The sequence below is a fragment of the Rhododendron vialii genome, chromosome 12a (assembly GCF_030253575.1).
Source record: "Rhododendron vialii isolate Sample 1 chromosome 12a, ASM3025357v1".
Classification (NCBI taxonomy): domain Eukaryota; kingdom Viridiplantae; phylum Streptophyta; class Magnoliopsida; order Ericales; family Ericaceae; genus Rhododendron; species Rhododendron vialii.
Genome location: NC_080568.1, coordinates 32,076,502 through 32,090,860, shown reverse-complemented (window position 1 = coordinate 32,090,860; position 14,359 = coordinate 32,076,502). Strand labels below are relative to the sequence as shown.

General features: G+C 38.4%; 2 protein-coding genes across 6 annotated transcripts; both read left to right on the top strand.

Annotated features, from left to right (window-relative positions):
• The first annotated feature begins 778 nt into the window (after positions 1 to 778).
• On the top strand, positions 779 to 5,387 carry LOC131312110 (uncharacterized). Its single transcript, XM_058339857.1, has 7 exons — positions 779 to 950; positions 1,098 to 1,178; positions 1,286 to 1,410; positions 1,536 to 1,632; positions 2,437 to 2,546; positions 3,448 to 3,522; positions 5,090 to 5,387. Exons 2-7 carry the CDS (start codon positions 1,109 to 1,111, stop codon positions 5,138 to 5,140), a joined length of 528 nt encoding a protein of 175 aa, XP_058195840.1. The 5' UTR covers positions 779 to 950; positions 1,098 to 1,108; the 3' UTR covers positions 5,141 to 5,387.
• Positions 5,388 to 8,463: 3,076 nt separating this feature from the next.
• On the top strand, positions 8,464 to 14,317 carry LOC131312108 (protein SIEL-like). 5 transcript variants are annotated; one of them, XM_058339855.1, is made up of 5 exons: positions 8,468 to 8,807; positions 10,915 to 10,995; positions 11,868 to 12,142; positions 12,523 to 12,591; positions 13,315 to 14,317. In XM_058339855.1, the coding sequence occupies exons 3-5, from the start codon at positions 11,978 to 11,980 to the stop codon at positions 13,360 to 13,362; spliced, it is 282 nt and encodes a 93-aa protein (XP_058195838.1). In that variant the 5' UTR covers positions 8,468 to 8,807; positions 10,915 to 10,995; positions 11,868 to 11,977; the 3' UTR covers positions 13,363 to 14,317. The 5 variants fall into 5 exon arrangements, 4 of the variants coding, with proteins under 4 accessions (XP_058195838.1, XP_058195836.1, XP_058195835.1 ...); XM_058339853.1 differs by having other exon boundaries at positions 8,472 to 8,739; positions 12,400 to 12,591; XM_058339852.1 differs by having other exon boundaries at positions 8,472 to 8,807; positions 12,400 to 12,591.
• Positions 14,318 to 14,359: the final 42 nt, after the last annotated feature.

Here is a 14,359-nt window from a genome sequence, read left to right as displayed (position 1 = left end):
TGAACCAGTGTGAAGATCTTATTCTTCTGATCATTTTATTTTAAAGGGCTAAACTCTCATAATCAAGTTTCTGGTCCATAGGGTGCCAAAAGAAAAAATGAAAGAGGAAGAATTGGTGAGGTGTCAATTATTCAGAGCTTTGCCGCACAAACCCTTTACACGGCCCCTCCGTGTATAATTTTATCTCCTCACGGAATAACTGCCTTTTATCATTCTCTTTTTTTTTATTGGGTAAATAAAATTATTAATATTTACACAAATAATTTTTTTAGTAATACTTATTTTATTTAATAGATCTCAAGAACTTTCTTGAACGGTACAATAAAATTGAAAAAATATTTTACATTTATACTATTGTTGAGTTTAAAAATATGAAATAAGATGTTTATTTTTTAAGGAGATTTCTGAAACATGGCCTAAATCCGGACGGATGGATTAATATTTACGAAGTATTTTAAAAACCATATTAGCTTTGTTGGTTTACATTTTAAAAAGTTATTTTTGAGAATTGAGTGATACCGAGTAAAAACCATATTAGCTCTGTTTGGTTTACATTTTAGAAGTTATTTTTGAAAATTGAATGGTACTAAATAAAAAGAGAAAAAAAAATTTATTAAAAACTGTGTCGATTAATAAAATTTACCTCTCAGATATCTAAACCAAGCGGAGTTTTACTAGTGAATTACGTAGAAGTCCCCGTCCCGATTGAAAATTCCGCATGAGTCCCTGATAAATCCTGAGGCGGCCCTGATAAAGCATTGGAAAGAATGCGGCAGCGGAGCATGGGATCAAGAAATGATTTTTCTTGCGGATAGGCATCAGTTTCTTGCGTCAACCAAATTTTGCCAAAAGCTTGCTTCGTTAATAGCGACGTAGCGCAATCGTCTTATACTCTTTTTCTGTTTCATCACCAACCCAATCCTCACGCAACGCATCTCTCAGTTTTTCAGGTCTCTCACTCTTTTTCTTCCCTTTCTTTTTCTTTTTCTTTTTGGACTTGTATGTGTTCTTTTCGTTTAGTTTTCAAAATTTCAGGAACAAAATTTGATTTTGATTAGTGGGTTTTCGTTGTTTTTCATCGAAACAATATTTTGCAGTGAGAGAACCAATGGGTAATGCTTCATCAACGCTAACTCAATATGACATTGAAGAAGTTCAAGAACACAGTAACAATCTATGTGGGTCTTCCATACACATGGATTTTCTGTTTTTGTTTTGTTCATTTTTCTAGTATTTGGCTCGGCAGTGATTTTTGGTTTTTTGTTGTTTTTGGTTTGAAAATTAGTTTCCCAGCAAGAAATAGTGTCGTTGTACAAGAGATTTTGCCAACTTGACCGGAATTCCAAGGGTTTTATCTCAGCCGATGAGTTTTTATCCGTACCCGAGTTTGCGATGAACCCTCTTTCTCAGGTGGGCCATTGGATTGATTTTCAGATTGCCAAGTTTGGGTTTTCATAGTTCAATTTGAGCTGTTTTGGGTTTTGCACTCTCCACTGTTTGACTTTTGCTGCTATGGCTTTGTGGGTTTCTGCCAGAGACTGCTTAAGATGGCGGATGGATTGAACTTCAAGGACTTTGTGGCGTTCTTGTCTGCTTTTAGCACGAAAGCTAGTATGCCACAGAAAGTCCATTGTAGGTTTTATACTTCTGGCTGAAAACTTGTTTTCTAATATCATTGCAGTCTCACGTTACCTTCACTTTGTCTCGGGCGCTCGTATGTGTCCAAGTAGCAAACTCTTATTACCAGGACACTCCGAAATGTCCATATATCTATATCTATGTCTATTTCTGCAGTAAATTGTGTTTACAATGTGTCAGAGATCATTTCATGAATAATTCGTATGTTTCATGCATTGTGCTATGGTAAACTTGAATGCTAAGTAAGATTCCTGGCTGAAAGTTTAACTGAAAATATCAGTGCATAGCTCATAGTCTTACTCAAGAGTCGAATATCCGACACATGTACTTGGCAGATGTTGAAGAGTCCATGTAACACAGAGTGTCAATAGGTAAAGTTGATGATTATCGTTGTTGATTGTTAAAGTGACAAATTATATGCAACTGTAGAGTTGAAAAGATCTGTAATTTCAATTTTGAATGATGAGAATCTGGAAAGTATATTGATGTCTATTTGTTCTGTCTGGAGAGAACAAAGTGGAAGTTTCAGTTTTTTATATCAACAGTTAGGGGGCAGGTTAGTTGTTTGACACACGTCACACGGTCCCTATTGACATGAGATCTGATGACCATAATCATGTTGGGAAGGGGTTTCTTAGCTAAATCAGACAACCAGCTTAAGTACTAAGACAAGATATCTGATTTTTCTTTATCCTTGAATTTCTGTTATTTAGAAGGATTTATCTTTTCTGCAATAAATCTCATCATATGCTTATTTATTGTGTCATTGTAACAACGTTAAATGCTTTTGTGTCCCAGTAATATTCAAAGTATATGATTCAGACAGTAATGGGAAGGTAACTTTCAATGACATATTAGAAGTATTGCGGGATTTGACAGGCTCATTCATGTCAGATGAGCAAAGAGAGGTACTTTCAATGCCCTGCTCTTTGAAGATTAATTCGTTGTTAACCCACATCTGACCATGAACAACCTACATTTCATCGGTCCGACGGTCCCTTGACGAATATGTTGAAGGGAATGTACCACAAGAAGCGAGGTCATTCAATCAATGTACGCTATCTATCAGCTGGTATCTTTGGGGCTGGATTCCCTCGATTTGCTTCGGAGTAATTTGGTCCATTGGGTGCATCCGGGCCATCCAAAATTGTTTTGGACAGCCCAAATTTAAAGGGGTGTTTCTTTAAAAAAAACAAACAAAAACACCCACTTTAAATCTAGGCCGTCTTAAACACTTTTGGACAGCCCAGATGCACCAAATGGACCGAACTAGTCCGAAGCCAAATTGACCGGATCCAACCCCGGTATCTTCATCCATATAATGACTACTTGATATCTGTCATCATGCAAAATATGATTTTTCATTTTTTGGGAGTTGGGGATGTGGGTGTTCTAGTCCTTCAGGCAGGATTTGCTTATTTCTGCAGGTATACTTCCAGATTTTGGAGTCATATCTTACACTCAAAAACACTATTTTTGAAGTCGGATTTCAAATTCTGATTAGTTTCTTATCTTCGTCCTCTCTCATAAAGTGCATTAACCTATCCGATGGTGTATTTTACCCTTCTATTCCTACACAATTAGTTTTGAGGAAATGTTTCATTTGGTTTTAGGGTTTTATATTGCTGGGAAATAGGAAAGTACTCAATGTGCCTTTATTAAGTGCAGTTGACCATATTTTTCTGCTTTTTGTGACATCTTCAAGTTTCCAACAGTTCTTTTTCTTTTTCTTTTTGAATTTGACTGGTATCGCTTTTTCTGCTTTAATATTACAGGAGCTTTTAACATATTTCTTGTAAATTGTTACAGGAAGTTTTGAGCAAAGTTTTGCGGGAAGCCGGATATTCCTGGGACTCTACTTTACTGTTGGATGACTTCATTAAGGTTCTTTAGCTTCCATACTGCTGCTCCATTTTAACTTGTGCTATGGAGAAAAATTAGCAAGGTTAAGAGATGAAAATAATCACACAACACCAGGGAATTAATGTATTGCCTCCCCTTTCCTAAACTAAAAGGCAGGCCCGGCCCAAGGCATAGGCGAACCAGGCTGCTGTCTAAGGCCCCAAAGTTTTGGCCCAAAACAGGGCCCCTGTTCGGTATATGTATTGTACATTAAATACTTCAAATTAGTTAAACATCAGTAATCCTAGCTTGGTGGTAGATCCTCTTTTTGTTGCCCTTGTGACCCCAAGTTCGAGTCTTGCCGCCTACCATTTTATCAGTAGAATTAAAATAGAGTTTCCAGGTTAAATGGGGCCAGGGGCCTTTTTGAACTCAGCAACCCAAAACACTTGTGTGCTTACACTGCCACCCCACCATACCAAGGCATAGGCTTTGAGTCCACAAGGAAACAAATACTATTTGTAAAAAACTGTAGTTCCTTTAATTTCCTTTGGCCCTAAGTTTTATTTCCCTGATATTGCATTTTTATGTTTTCTTTGTATTCTTTATTGAAACTGATTGAAAATATAAAACAACCTTATTCTAATTATTTTGAGAAAAAAATACTTATATCTCTTTACATGTTGTTTACAGAAACATAGGGGTAAGGGGCCCCATATTGGAATCCCGCATGGGGCCCCAAAATGTTTAGGGCCAGCCTTGTAAGCCTAAAAGGAAGGTTTCAAATATGATTTGTAACTTTATGTATCAGTGGAGGGAGAATTTACGTGATGAGTCGATGAAAAATTTTCTTGAACGCTCTAGAAGAGCCTAAAGAGCAGAATTGTGTCCTTTACCTCAGAACTGTAACTATATCTAATTTGAAGACTAAAATTGTGTCCTTTGGTATAGGTATAGATCTCAGGTAGCAATGATGCATTTGTGGACAATTTTTGGACCTCGTAGAGGGTTTTGAATCAAGTGTTTATTTTTAGATGAATTAGATGTTTTTTCATAGATGAATTAGATCTTTAGTTCCACTTTTCACATAATGTGCGGATTTGGGGGATTCCCTTGATGGGTCAACATTGGCATTTGGTACTTATCTGCAAAATGAGAGAATTAAAGAGGATGTTAAGTCTCATAAACTTCAAAGTTCTTCAAACTGGATTGGGATTGTTTAGCTTTAAGGGAGGCTCCATTCTGATCACAGCTCTACCAAGTGATCCATTAAGTGTTCTTCTGCCCTAATAAGTCCACAACAATCTCAATCCAGTTTTGAAGAATTTTGAAGTTTTTAGTGTTCAAAAGTCGTAACATTTTCTTTATTGCCGCTCCTGTTGAGCATAAATATACAATACTCCAATCGTTGGAAGTGCCTGTGGCCAGATTAGATTGAAAATGGCCTAAGATTTTCTTTATTGCACTTACTTTTGAGAATAAGCGTACGTCAGAAGCATTTGCGCCAAAAGGATAAGTTAAACACTCGGAGACTCTTTTAGCAAGTTTCGGTGCACACTTGTTTCTGCTATATATTTTCCTTACGTCTGCTTCGTTTTGTCGACTGTAGATTTTTGGCAAACTTGGACTGAAAATGGAGGTGGAAGTTCCAGTTGACTGACTGAGCCTGCAGTTTATTCCGGAATTTATGATTCAAGATGAACCTTGGAGAGAACTCAAAGCTTTTTCTTGACCTGTACCATTGTTCATATTTTTAGGAAAAAAACAGACGAAAATATATGTACTATCAATAAGAATAGGCAACACGGTATGATTGTAAATTCGCTGCCATCTCTCTCTCTCTCTCTAGCAGAAATGTTTCATCTTAAAGATGACATGCAATCCAGCTGCTTATTCTTTTCACATCAGTTAATTCAAAGCCAATAAGCATGGAGCCATATAGTACATAGTAGTGCAATCCCGGTCTGCTTTCTTGTTATCATTATAAGAGATTAATGAACAGTAATTCACTTTATTAACTTCTGATTACTGGCTGAAGAATGCTTGTGATGATGATTAGGGAAAGGAGTACGAGCTAATTCTGCATAGAAAGAGCCAAATTTTGTATGCCAACTTCAGAGCCAAGTGATCTCTGCGAATTTTACAGTACGGCATCCTCATAAACTTCACTCCTTTCAACCAGCAATCTGAAATTAGCAACACAGTTGCCACCCAATGGTAGGTTAGACACATTTAGAACAAGGACATTTCATTGTAAGTGCCCAGAATGTTCATATCAACTCTCTCTCTCTCTCTCTCTCTCTCTCTCTCTCTCTCTCTCTCTCTCTCTCTCTCTCAAGTCGAAATAAGGACCTGCTACTTGACAGTCTTGGACGATGGCAGCAAGACTATCAGAGTGTAGGAAGAGTTGAATCCACACATACCACCGAATGGTTGGTTCATTGGGAGAATATTAACAAGTTGGGGCTAGCTCAATTCACCACCCTTGTACACTTCCATAGGGTCAGTTAGAGGGTCACCTTGCCAAAAGCAAAAATTTATAGATTCTTCCCCTAAATGGGAGTTATTTGTTCCTTTAATAGGCTTTCAATTCGGCTTAATGTGATTACGAGCTTATATTGCATTTGATGTTTTAAAAATTTTATATTCTTGTACTGCTCGTTGTAGGGAAAGAAGGGAAAATACTTTAAGTTTCTCACTCAATGTTTGGGTACAAGTTTCCATAGTCTCTCTTCTTTCTTTCTTTTTTTTGAACTGCAAAGAAATTTTAGTATTGATATAATAGAGGAGTACATAGGATGAGGCTAGAGATAGTAGCATCACAACGCAAAAGTAACATCTCAACTATATTGGCACTCTACCCTGCGGAAATCATATGCTACTCAGCCCAAAAGTTGATAAGGAATCCAACAAATGGTCAAAATACAAAAAGAAATGAGATAACAAGACACTCCTAGATTTAGTTCCAAACCCCTGTAAAAAAAATAACCCCAACTGCATACGGATCAGTGCTTGATCACCATTATCTTGAGACAAAAAAGTTCCTTTTCCTTGTGCTTGAATCTTCCAATTTTTAATTGAGTGCCGCTGCCAAGAGCGAGTAGCAGCAACTAGTGGCAACAGATCTTTCGTTTGAGCTTGAACCTTCCAGCTTTTAATTTACTACCACTGCCAACAGTGGGAAGGGGCAGCAAGAACACCTGATGAAGTCTATGGTCCTTCCAGATTTGAGTAAGGAGGAGTATTGTTTCAGTGACCTTCCACTGACATATAACAGCAATGGCAAAGACTGCAGAACCATTTGAAGATGAGTTCTTGCGATGAATTCTCCCCATTTAACAGTAGTGGCCAAGTAACCTCCAAATTTTGATGCAAATGCCACAGCTAAGGGAGATGAGCAGCAAACGGAACAAAGACAGACAGGACAAGACTCCACAAGATTCAAAACACAAAAACACAAACAAACTCAAGACACAGACACTACCAGACTCAGCACAACAAGACACAACACAAAGCACGCTGACACACCAAACACCACACCACAATATAGACCCAAGAGAACCCACCATTGTATACTAGACCAAAACCCGAGGACAATACAGAGAAAGACCAAAAAACCCAAAAAAACACCCCCAAAAGTGCAGACACCAGCCCCTAAACACTCTTTAGGGGCTCGTAGCTCACAACAGAGCTTAGCCCTAAATACCATCACGGTCTCATCCACAAAGCCTTTACTTTAATGCCCACTAACCAATGCACTACAAGCTCCTATATGTAACGCGTCCACTTCATCAAACACTTGTGGCATCTATGAACTACAACCCGCACTTCCCACACATATCGATAAGGGCGCTAACAATGCATTTGTCCGATTCCATTCCTATCTTGATCACAAGCCCATGAATTTGACTACCCAAAATCAAATCCCCCACTGTATTTGAAAACTTGATATACCAGTCCCATTAGGCTTTAAACCTCGCAAATGCATCATTTGAAACGCCAACACTAATTCTGAATAACATCGATTCAGTTTGACTCCCGCAATCATCCCATTACAAATACCACATTCAGTTCGATCTCTTTATTCTCCATGTCCTCAAAGACCTCTTTTGCTTCACTTCCATGTCCTAGTTGAGCATACCCCGAAAACTAAAGCACTCCAAGAAACCACGTCTGGTTCAGACTTTGTGTCAAGCAGTTTATGGGCATCCTTTCATAGACTGCATTTGACATATATATAAACGAAGGACGACTGAAGAAAGGGATCTGAATCGATCCCATATACCGACGGAAAGCCATGAACCTGTCATCCAAGCTTTGACGTTGGAGGAAAAAGGCCTTGATATAGCATTCGTGAAAATAAATTGACTACTTGAATGAAATTATATTATTGAGTTTTGAGCAAGCATAGATCAGAGAGTGAATCGAGGAGGAGAGGTTATTTGCATCAGTGAAATCAGATGTGATTGACGTAGAGTAGAGTGGGAGGAAAATCTTGAAAAACAAAATAAAACTATCAAGTATTAATGCTCTACGAAAACCGAGTTCCGTAAACTCGAGTTCTGTTTTCGCGTAAGCTCGCGTCTTGCAAATGCGATGTGTACTGTGACGAAATCGTGTTCAGGGAAGCGCTTTGTGGCAGAATAAAACAGGCCCGAGAAATAAGTAAAGCGAGCGTACAAAACGCGATTTCGGTAGTAAACAGACTTCGCGTCCTCAATTTGCGAAGTATCAAGAAGAAGGCGTCTCCCCTTTGTTTGGCAAATTTCAACCCTGTTTTGGAATTAATTTGATGATCCGATTCGTCTTTATTGTATAAATTGTCGATTATAATGTTTTTGTTAAGTATGAATTCAATCAAATACCAAATGGTTATTAAGCGAAGAAGAAAGATCCCCAAAAAAAATAAAAAAAAAGTTAGTTGAGCACACTTGATTATATGAAACTGGAGAGTAAGGTTTTTGGAAAATTTCGACCTTAATTTGCAATTATATTTATAATCGAATTTGTCCACATTATAGAAATTGTTAATTAATATGATTATGTATGATATCAAGGCAGTCGGATACTTTTTAGTATTTAATCGGAGAAGATATATGTAGAAAAAATTTGAGAAAAAATGAGCAGGGAGCACTCGATTACAACTCGAAAAGACTTTTTCTCTTCCTGTAGTCCGTTATAACAACGTCGACGTCGCCGATCCAAGTCGACCTTCACCGTCGCCGATCCGAGTTCCGATCACGGAGTTAGCCGGAAGAGGTGTGTTCAAGCTCATCGTCTCTTTCTCTCTCTACAACTGCAGCCAAGAATGTGAGAAACAATATAAGGTACAATGGGTGCTTGTTGCATCTAATTCCATTTCTATTGGCGCACATTCTAATAATAGCTTTCCGGATTTTGATTTTATATGGCTTACGGCATTAGAAATCGATGCAAGGTATATGCCTCCCAGGTGTTTGACATTTGGCTTCTAAAGGAAGGCCTTTTTCGGCCTACGGTTTCTGTGAAGTCTTTTGATTCAATATTGTTACTTAGAAAAAGACTTGAATAAAATCTCAAATTCAGGAAAGCACAAGATGCCTCTTATAAACTTGAACTCCATTTCTAAATTCATAGCTTTCGCGGTTGGTTGTGCATGGTAAGGCTTCTACTAGAACCTCATATTCGAAATGTGAGGTTAGACCAACCTTTACGTTGTATAAATCTACCAAACTCATTGTCGACTTAGCTCTTTATAGCTTCAGATCATATATTGGTTGCTTGTAATGGGGATCTTAAAGGTGAAGGACCAGAAAATTTGAGGACGGAGATGTGGGAGTACATAGTAGCATACATGGTAATATGGGTGGGTGGGACCAAATCTTGCTGCTGGTGTGGTGACACTGGGGCTTTCCTTTTATTTATTGCCTAAGGGCATCTTTTTGTCTTCATTTGGGAGAGAAAATGCTCATTGACATAAGTTTTTGCAAACAACGATCATATGGCACATGAACTATTAAAATGGATAGAGATCTATAAACCAAGTGGGGGTTATGTGGTCAAGTTTAAACCTCAAGGGTAAAGCGCCGGTAGAATGGACTTTTCCCAAATTTATGCGTATTATGGTCTAGTACTTTTGCACCAGTATGGTTTTTGTGCATCATTCGCTGGTAAGCGACTTGTTTCATTTTTCTGCTTTGATATGCTTCATGGCGAACTAGCACAATCTATAAATCTTGGTTTGGGTGTACTTTAGGTTTACACCATCCTCAATTACTGTCCAATTGGCGAAATTGGGGAGAAAAGGAAAGAGGCTAGGAGGGAAACGAAAACAAACTGAAGGGTTACGTTTGGGATAAAAGAAAAGAGAAATAGAAAACAAAATTGATAATGGCATCTTTCCATCTTGTTTGGATAATTCATGAGGAAAAAAGAGCAAGACGTGTTATTCTCTCCCTTGCTTGGGAAAGATAAATGACCGACGGTAGATAGTTTTATTTTGTGCTTATTAGGGAAAGGAATATGGTTTGTTCCCATTTCTCTCCTCGAAAGCTATCTAAACAGGTGATTATGCAGGAGAGAGTCCATTCCGTTTCCTTTCCTATAAAGTTACTCCATCTTTACTTTTTTCCTACTTAGCACCACCACTGTAGTGCATTTGTTCCTCTTCTTCGGTGGTCCAATCTAGCTGAGTTTGCATTGTAGTCAATCTTGTGATGCCTAAACAAAGAACTATCGTGGTCAAAGCAACTATCGAGTTATTGTATAAATAAATTTTGGGAAAGCAAATATGAGAGGGCTGTGAACATTCAATACAAATTACGCTTAAGTGAAAGGGATTATGGAAGCTGATACCACATACATTGACAAAAAGTATTGATATTTTTCTCATTTACATTGGAGAGTGCTAATCGTTCAGTTTGAATTTCAAAAGATGAGCCATACCCTGCCCCTTTCTTAAGGAATCGTTTCTCACAAGATGTAGCCTTCAACTAGAAGTTGAGAGCCATGTTCTGCTCTTGGTAGGTTTGGGGGCTTCTGGCACATGTATGCTTTTTCTTATGGGTATGTTTGAGACCGACAAGTTGAAATCCAGTCTTGGTACCCAATAGCTTTTTTTATTCAATCTGCAATAAACTTGATGATTTTCTGTAATGTTTGTTTGGAAGAGTTAAGTCAGCTCAGAATTACTTCTCAGTTTTGCCATAAAGCGTAAAGCTGAGAATAGAGTTCTCTCTGAGTGACATTTTCACGAGATGTACATTGTGGTTAAGTAGTCAACGTTATATTAGTTTTCTGTTCTTGCTTGAATCTAACACTAGTTTGGTGGTTCCGTGTTGATTACTGGAGAACTGTAAGTTTTGGGTGGTGTCGTGGTGGCTTTAGTTATGTTTAAATGTGGGACATATGACCAATAGGATCACTGATGGGCTTCAATCTCATTTGTTATTACAGGTGGCTCAGTGGGGACAATTGCTTGTGGCATTGAACGATGACAGTAACAGGAAGAATTTGTCAGATGCTTTGTTTCTCCAGGTGTAATTTCAATTTTTTTTTTACTTACAAACATAGTTGACGTATTAGTATGTGGAAATTGGAATACTGTGAAATCAATCCAAGGAAATTTTAAAGGATGTTACTACAGATTATAGAGGTGTTTGTGGTGGAGGAAGCATGGTGTTAAACGAGGTTAGAAGCAATGTATTGGTAAAGATATTGCCTGATAGAGGACACTAGTTTGGAATGTGATCTAGTATGGTCTTTACATTCCTTCCATCCCCATTTGTTGGTCCCTTTTCGGGATTCCAACTTAATAAGGGAACACAATTATTGCATTTCTTATCTTCTTCTTTTTTTCATTTTACCTTCTAATCATTATCTTTTCTTAGTTTGTCGGTACTCCTAATTTAAAAAGGGAAGGGTAACAGAGAAAATTCATTAAACATTGCCCATTTAAATTTAATGGGGGATAACCTTTTTAGGACATCAAAAAGTGCTAATTGGGACCAACAAATGGAGACAAAGGGAGTAATTTTGTGCAAAATAAGGTGTATATTTTGTTTCATGTCAGTGTGACAGGAAGTGACTGTTCATGATTTCCATGTTGTATACCCCGCATGGGCAAACCACTCTAGCATCTGGGCCAGATGTGATGTTTATCTAACTTCAATTACCTCCTTCTCATTTTTGTTTATATGCTGTTCACATTTTTTTAAATGATGAATTGGTTGGCAAATCTGGTTGTCCAGGTCCTGTATATGATATTAGCATGGGGATCACCTATTTCATTCCTACATCAAGCATATCGTAGGACATCCCACTGTCATTCTTGTGCAATGTAGCATCATGAATCAGTTTGTATATTATGGCATTGTGTTACCGTGATATCTCTTGCATGCATTTTGCAGCTTTGGTCTATGATATTAGTAAGAGATATGAGTTTGAAGCTCAAAGTTGAAGCTTTTGATGTCTTTGGGGAGAGTATTGTGTCTGGGAGATTCTGTTACAAACCTTATCAATGAAGCTCCTTTCTGTCAGCCTTCAGGGGAGCAAGCCTACATTGCAGCTGCATGGTTTGAAAGAAAAGACCTATTCTGGGCTGTGCTCTACAAAGCCATCTGACATACCAGCATCAAATTCTTTTGGAGTTTCTGTGCGTGGGCTGGATGATGAATTCAGTGAGGCGAGTTTCATAATTTTTGTTTTCGGTTTTGATAATCGTATATAATATCCCTTTTAGAGGGTGGAAACTGATCTCTGAGCTTCATCCATTGATTTGTGTGGAAGGATAAGAGAAATACTCCGATGGGCATTCTAAGTGGACCTGTGCATAGAGTTCTTTTTTGATTAGTTGCCTGTTTCTTTTTGCCTTTCAGAGGCAGTGTGGTGTAGGTTTTTCCAAACTTTTAGATTGAGGCTTTGACTTTTAATATGTAATAGGTACGAAGGCCAGCCTTTCATTCCTTTCATACATTGAGCATACTTTTGGCTGATTTTTCTGGTGAAGCCGTATATTTATTGGTGGATGTGCTGAATGATGATTCAATGGTTGTCCGCTTACAGGCTTTGGAGACATTGCGTTGTATGGCACTATTTAACCGCCTAGAGGTGCAAGAAACAAACATGCACATGGTAGGTATCTGATCCCTGTTAATACCAACAAACTGGAAATGAAAATCACAGGTGGTGAAATTGTTTAATGGGTCAGCTCTGCATGTGGTGTTTTAGTGCTACATGTCTCCCATAATCCAGCATGGTCAAGCCATTCGAATGTCTCATTGACAAGATCTCTCAGTTTTTTGGTCGAACCCTCCAAGAATATGTAGCCCTGCATGACTGGATCCCAATTGGATACTCTCTGATCCAGTTTGTTATCGAAGGTAATTTCCGTTGGGGCTGCTTTAAACAAGTTTGTTCAGTTGTCTGGCTACTTGAAACTAGGAGCATCTTGTAGCTTTATACATGTAGTTTCCATCTGGGACTTGCAGTAATAATGAATATTGAACCTGTCTCCCCTCCTTTAATCACCTGTCTCAAGTACTCCATCAGTTCCTTTTTGTCTGTCCGTCTTTACAATCAGGGAGGTCTCAAAATGTATGCCCACTTTGAAAAGTCAAATGATAAAACTTATATCTTCAAATGGATCTGTTGAAAAATTGCAGATAAAAGGGAATGTTAGAAATTAATACCCTTTGATTTGAGTTAGTGCATTCCGCTACTTGTCTTCTCAATTACGTTTACCAACTTCTATTTGAGATTTCCATCGAGAATTGTGCTTTTCTGCGAATTTCCTCCATAAAATATAAAATTTGCATACTTATTTCGTAACATTTAAATTTTGTCCGGTTTTGACAGCTTCTCGGGATGCTAGTGGATTATGCTGCAGCAAGGGCACTACTTTGAGTAATAAAGCTGGAATAAGATTATCCCAACTAAAGTTGTGTTGTTAAGGGGAGACATGGCTGGGGATTTGGTCTGTCCAGTGTGTGGGCAAAGCGAGGAAACTGTTGAGCATTTATTCTTTGAATGTGACTCTGCGCGTTGATTGTGGAGGGCGTCTTGTTTGGGTTTGGATTTTACAGTAGGGAATCCTGTTCCGTTTAAGGAGTGGTTGCAGGAATGGTTTCGAGGGGCACCAGATAGGAGCATTGTTACTGAAGGGATTTGTGTGTGATGGGCTATTTGGCGTGCTCGGAATAGATTGGTGTTTGAAGGAGTTAGTGATGGTGTGGTGTAGGGTCTTCAAGTTGTGTTTTCTTTGAGAAACAGTATTCGGTCTTGTTGGGAGAGGGACAGGAAGGCTGAGATCGAAGGTCAAAATGGGTTGCCTACCAATCAGTTTGTCTGGGGTCGTTACAGTCAAGAAGTTCATGGGTGGATTCCTAAGTTTTTGGCAGATGGAGCATGGTGCAGTCAGTCATGGAGAGGAGTTGTGGCTTGGGTTTCTTTGTCAGCTTTGTCCTTTGTTCAGGAGAAGAATGTCAGGAGTGTGTGCGCATCTTCAGCCTTAATGGTGGAAGCTTGACCTCTGATTGTGTTACGCTGGGCACATGGAAAAAGATTCAGCAAATTGGAAGTGCTAACGGATTGCTTAGTGCTGGTTCAGGCTTTGCGGTGTATGGAGCGTGATGTTTTTGTCAAACCTGTAATTAGGGATATTCTAGGTTTGGTGCAGAACTTTGATTATCCGGCAATCACTTGAGTTCCTAGGAATGCTGCAAGGATTGCCTATAATCTTGCTAAGTCTGTAATGTATTAGTGATTATATTTATAGATATGTTTCCGTTTCCTCAAAAAAAAAATAATAATAAAGCTGGAGGATGTGGCTATATTTAAGTCATCTGTTGATGGCCTTCTAGAATATGTGTTTGGGGACCGTATAGATTTTGTCTCCACTTAT

Bases quoted from the DNA above. Each gene is read 5' to 3' on its own strand.
- LOC131312110 (XM_058339857.1), top strand. From the start codon at position 1,109: ATGGGTAATGCTTCATCAACGCTAACTCAATATGACATTGAAGAAGTT. The intron at 1,179-1,285 runs GTGGGTCTTCCA...TTTGAAAATTAG, and splicing joins AGAACACAGTAACAATCTAT to TTTCCCAGCAAGAAATAGTG. The intron at 1,411-1,535 runs GTGGGCCATTGG...GGTTTCTGCCAG, and splicing joins CGATGAACCCTCTTTCTCAG to AGACTGCTTAAGATGGCGGA.
- LOC131312108 (XM_058339853.1), top strand. From the start codon at position 11,978: ATGAAGCTCCTTTCTGTCAGCCTTCAGGGGAGCAAGCCTACATTGCAG. The intron at 12,143-12,399 runs GCGAGTTTCATA...AATATGTAATAG, and splicing joins TGGATGATGAATTCAGTGAG to GTACGAAGGCCAGCCTTTCA. The intron at 12,592-13,314 runs GTAGGTATCTGA...CGGTTTTGACAG, and splicing joins AAGAAACAAACATGCACATG to CTTCTCGGGATGCTAGTGGA.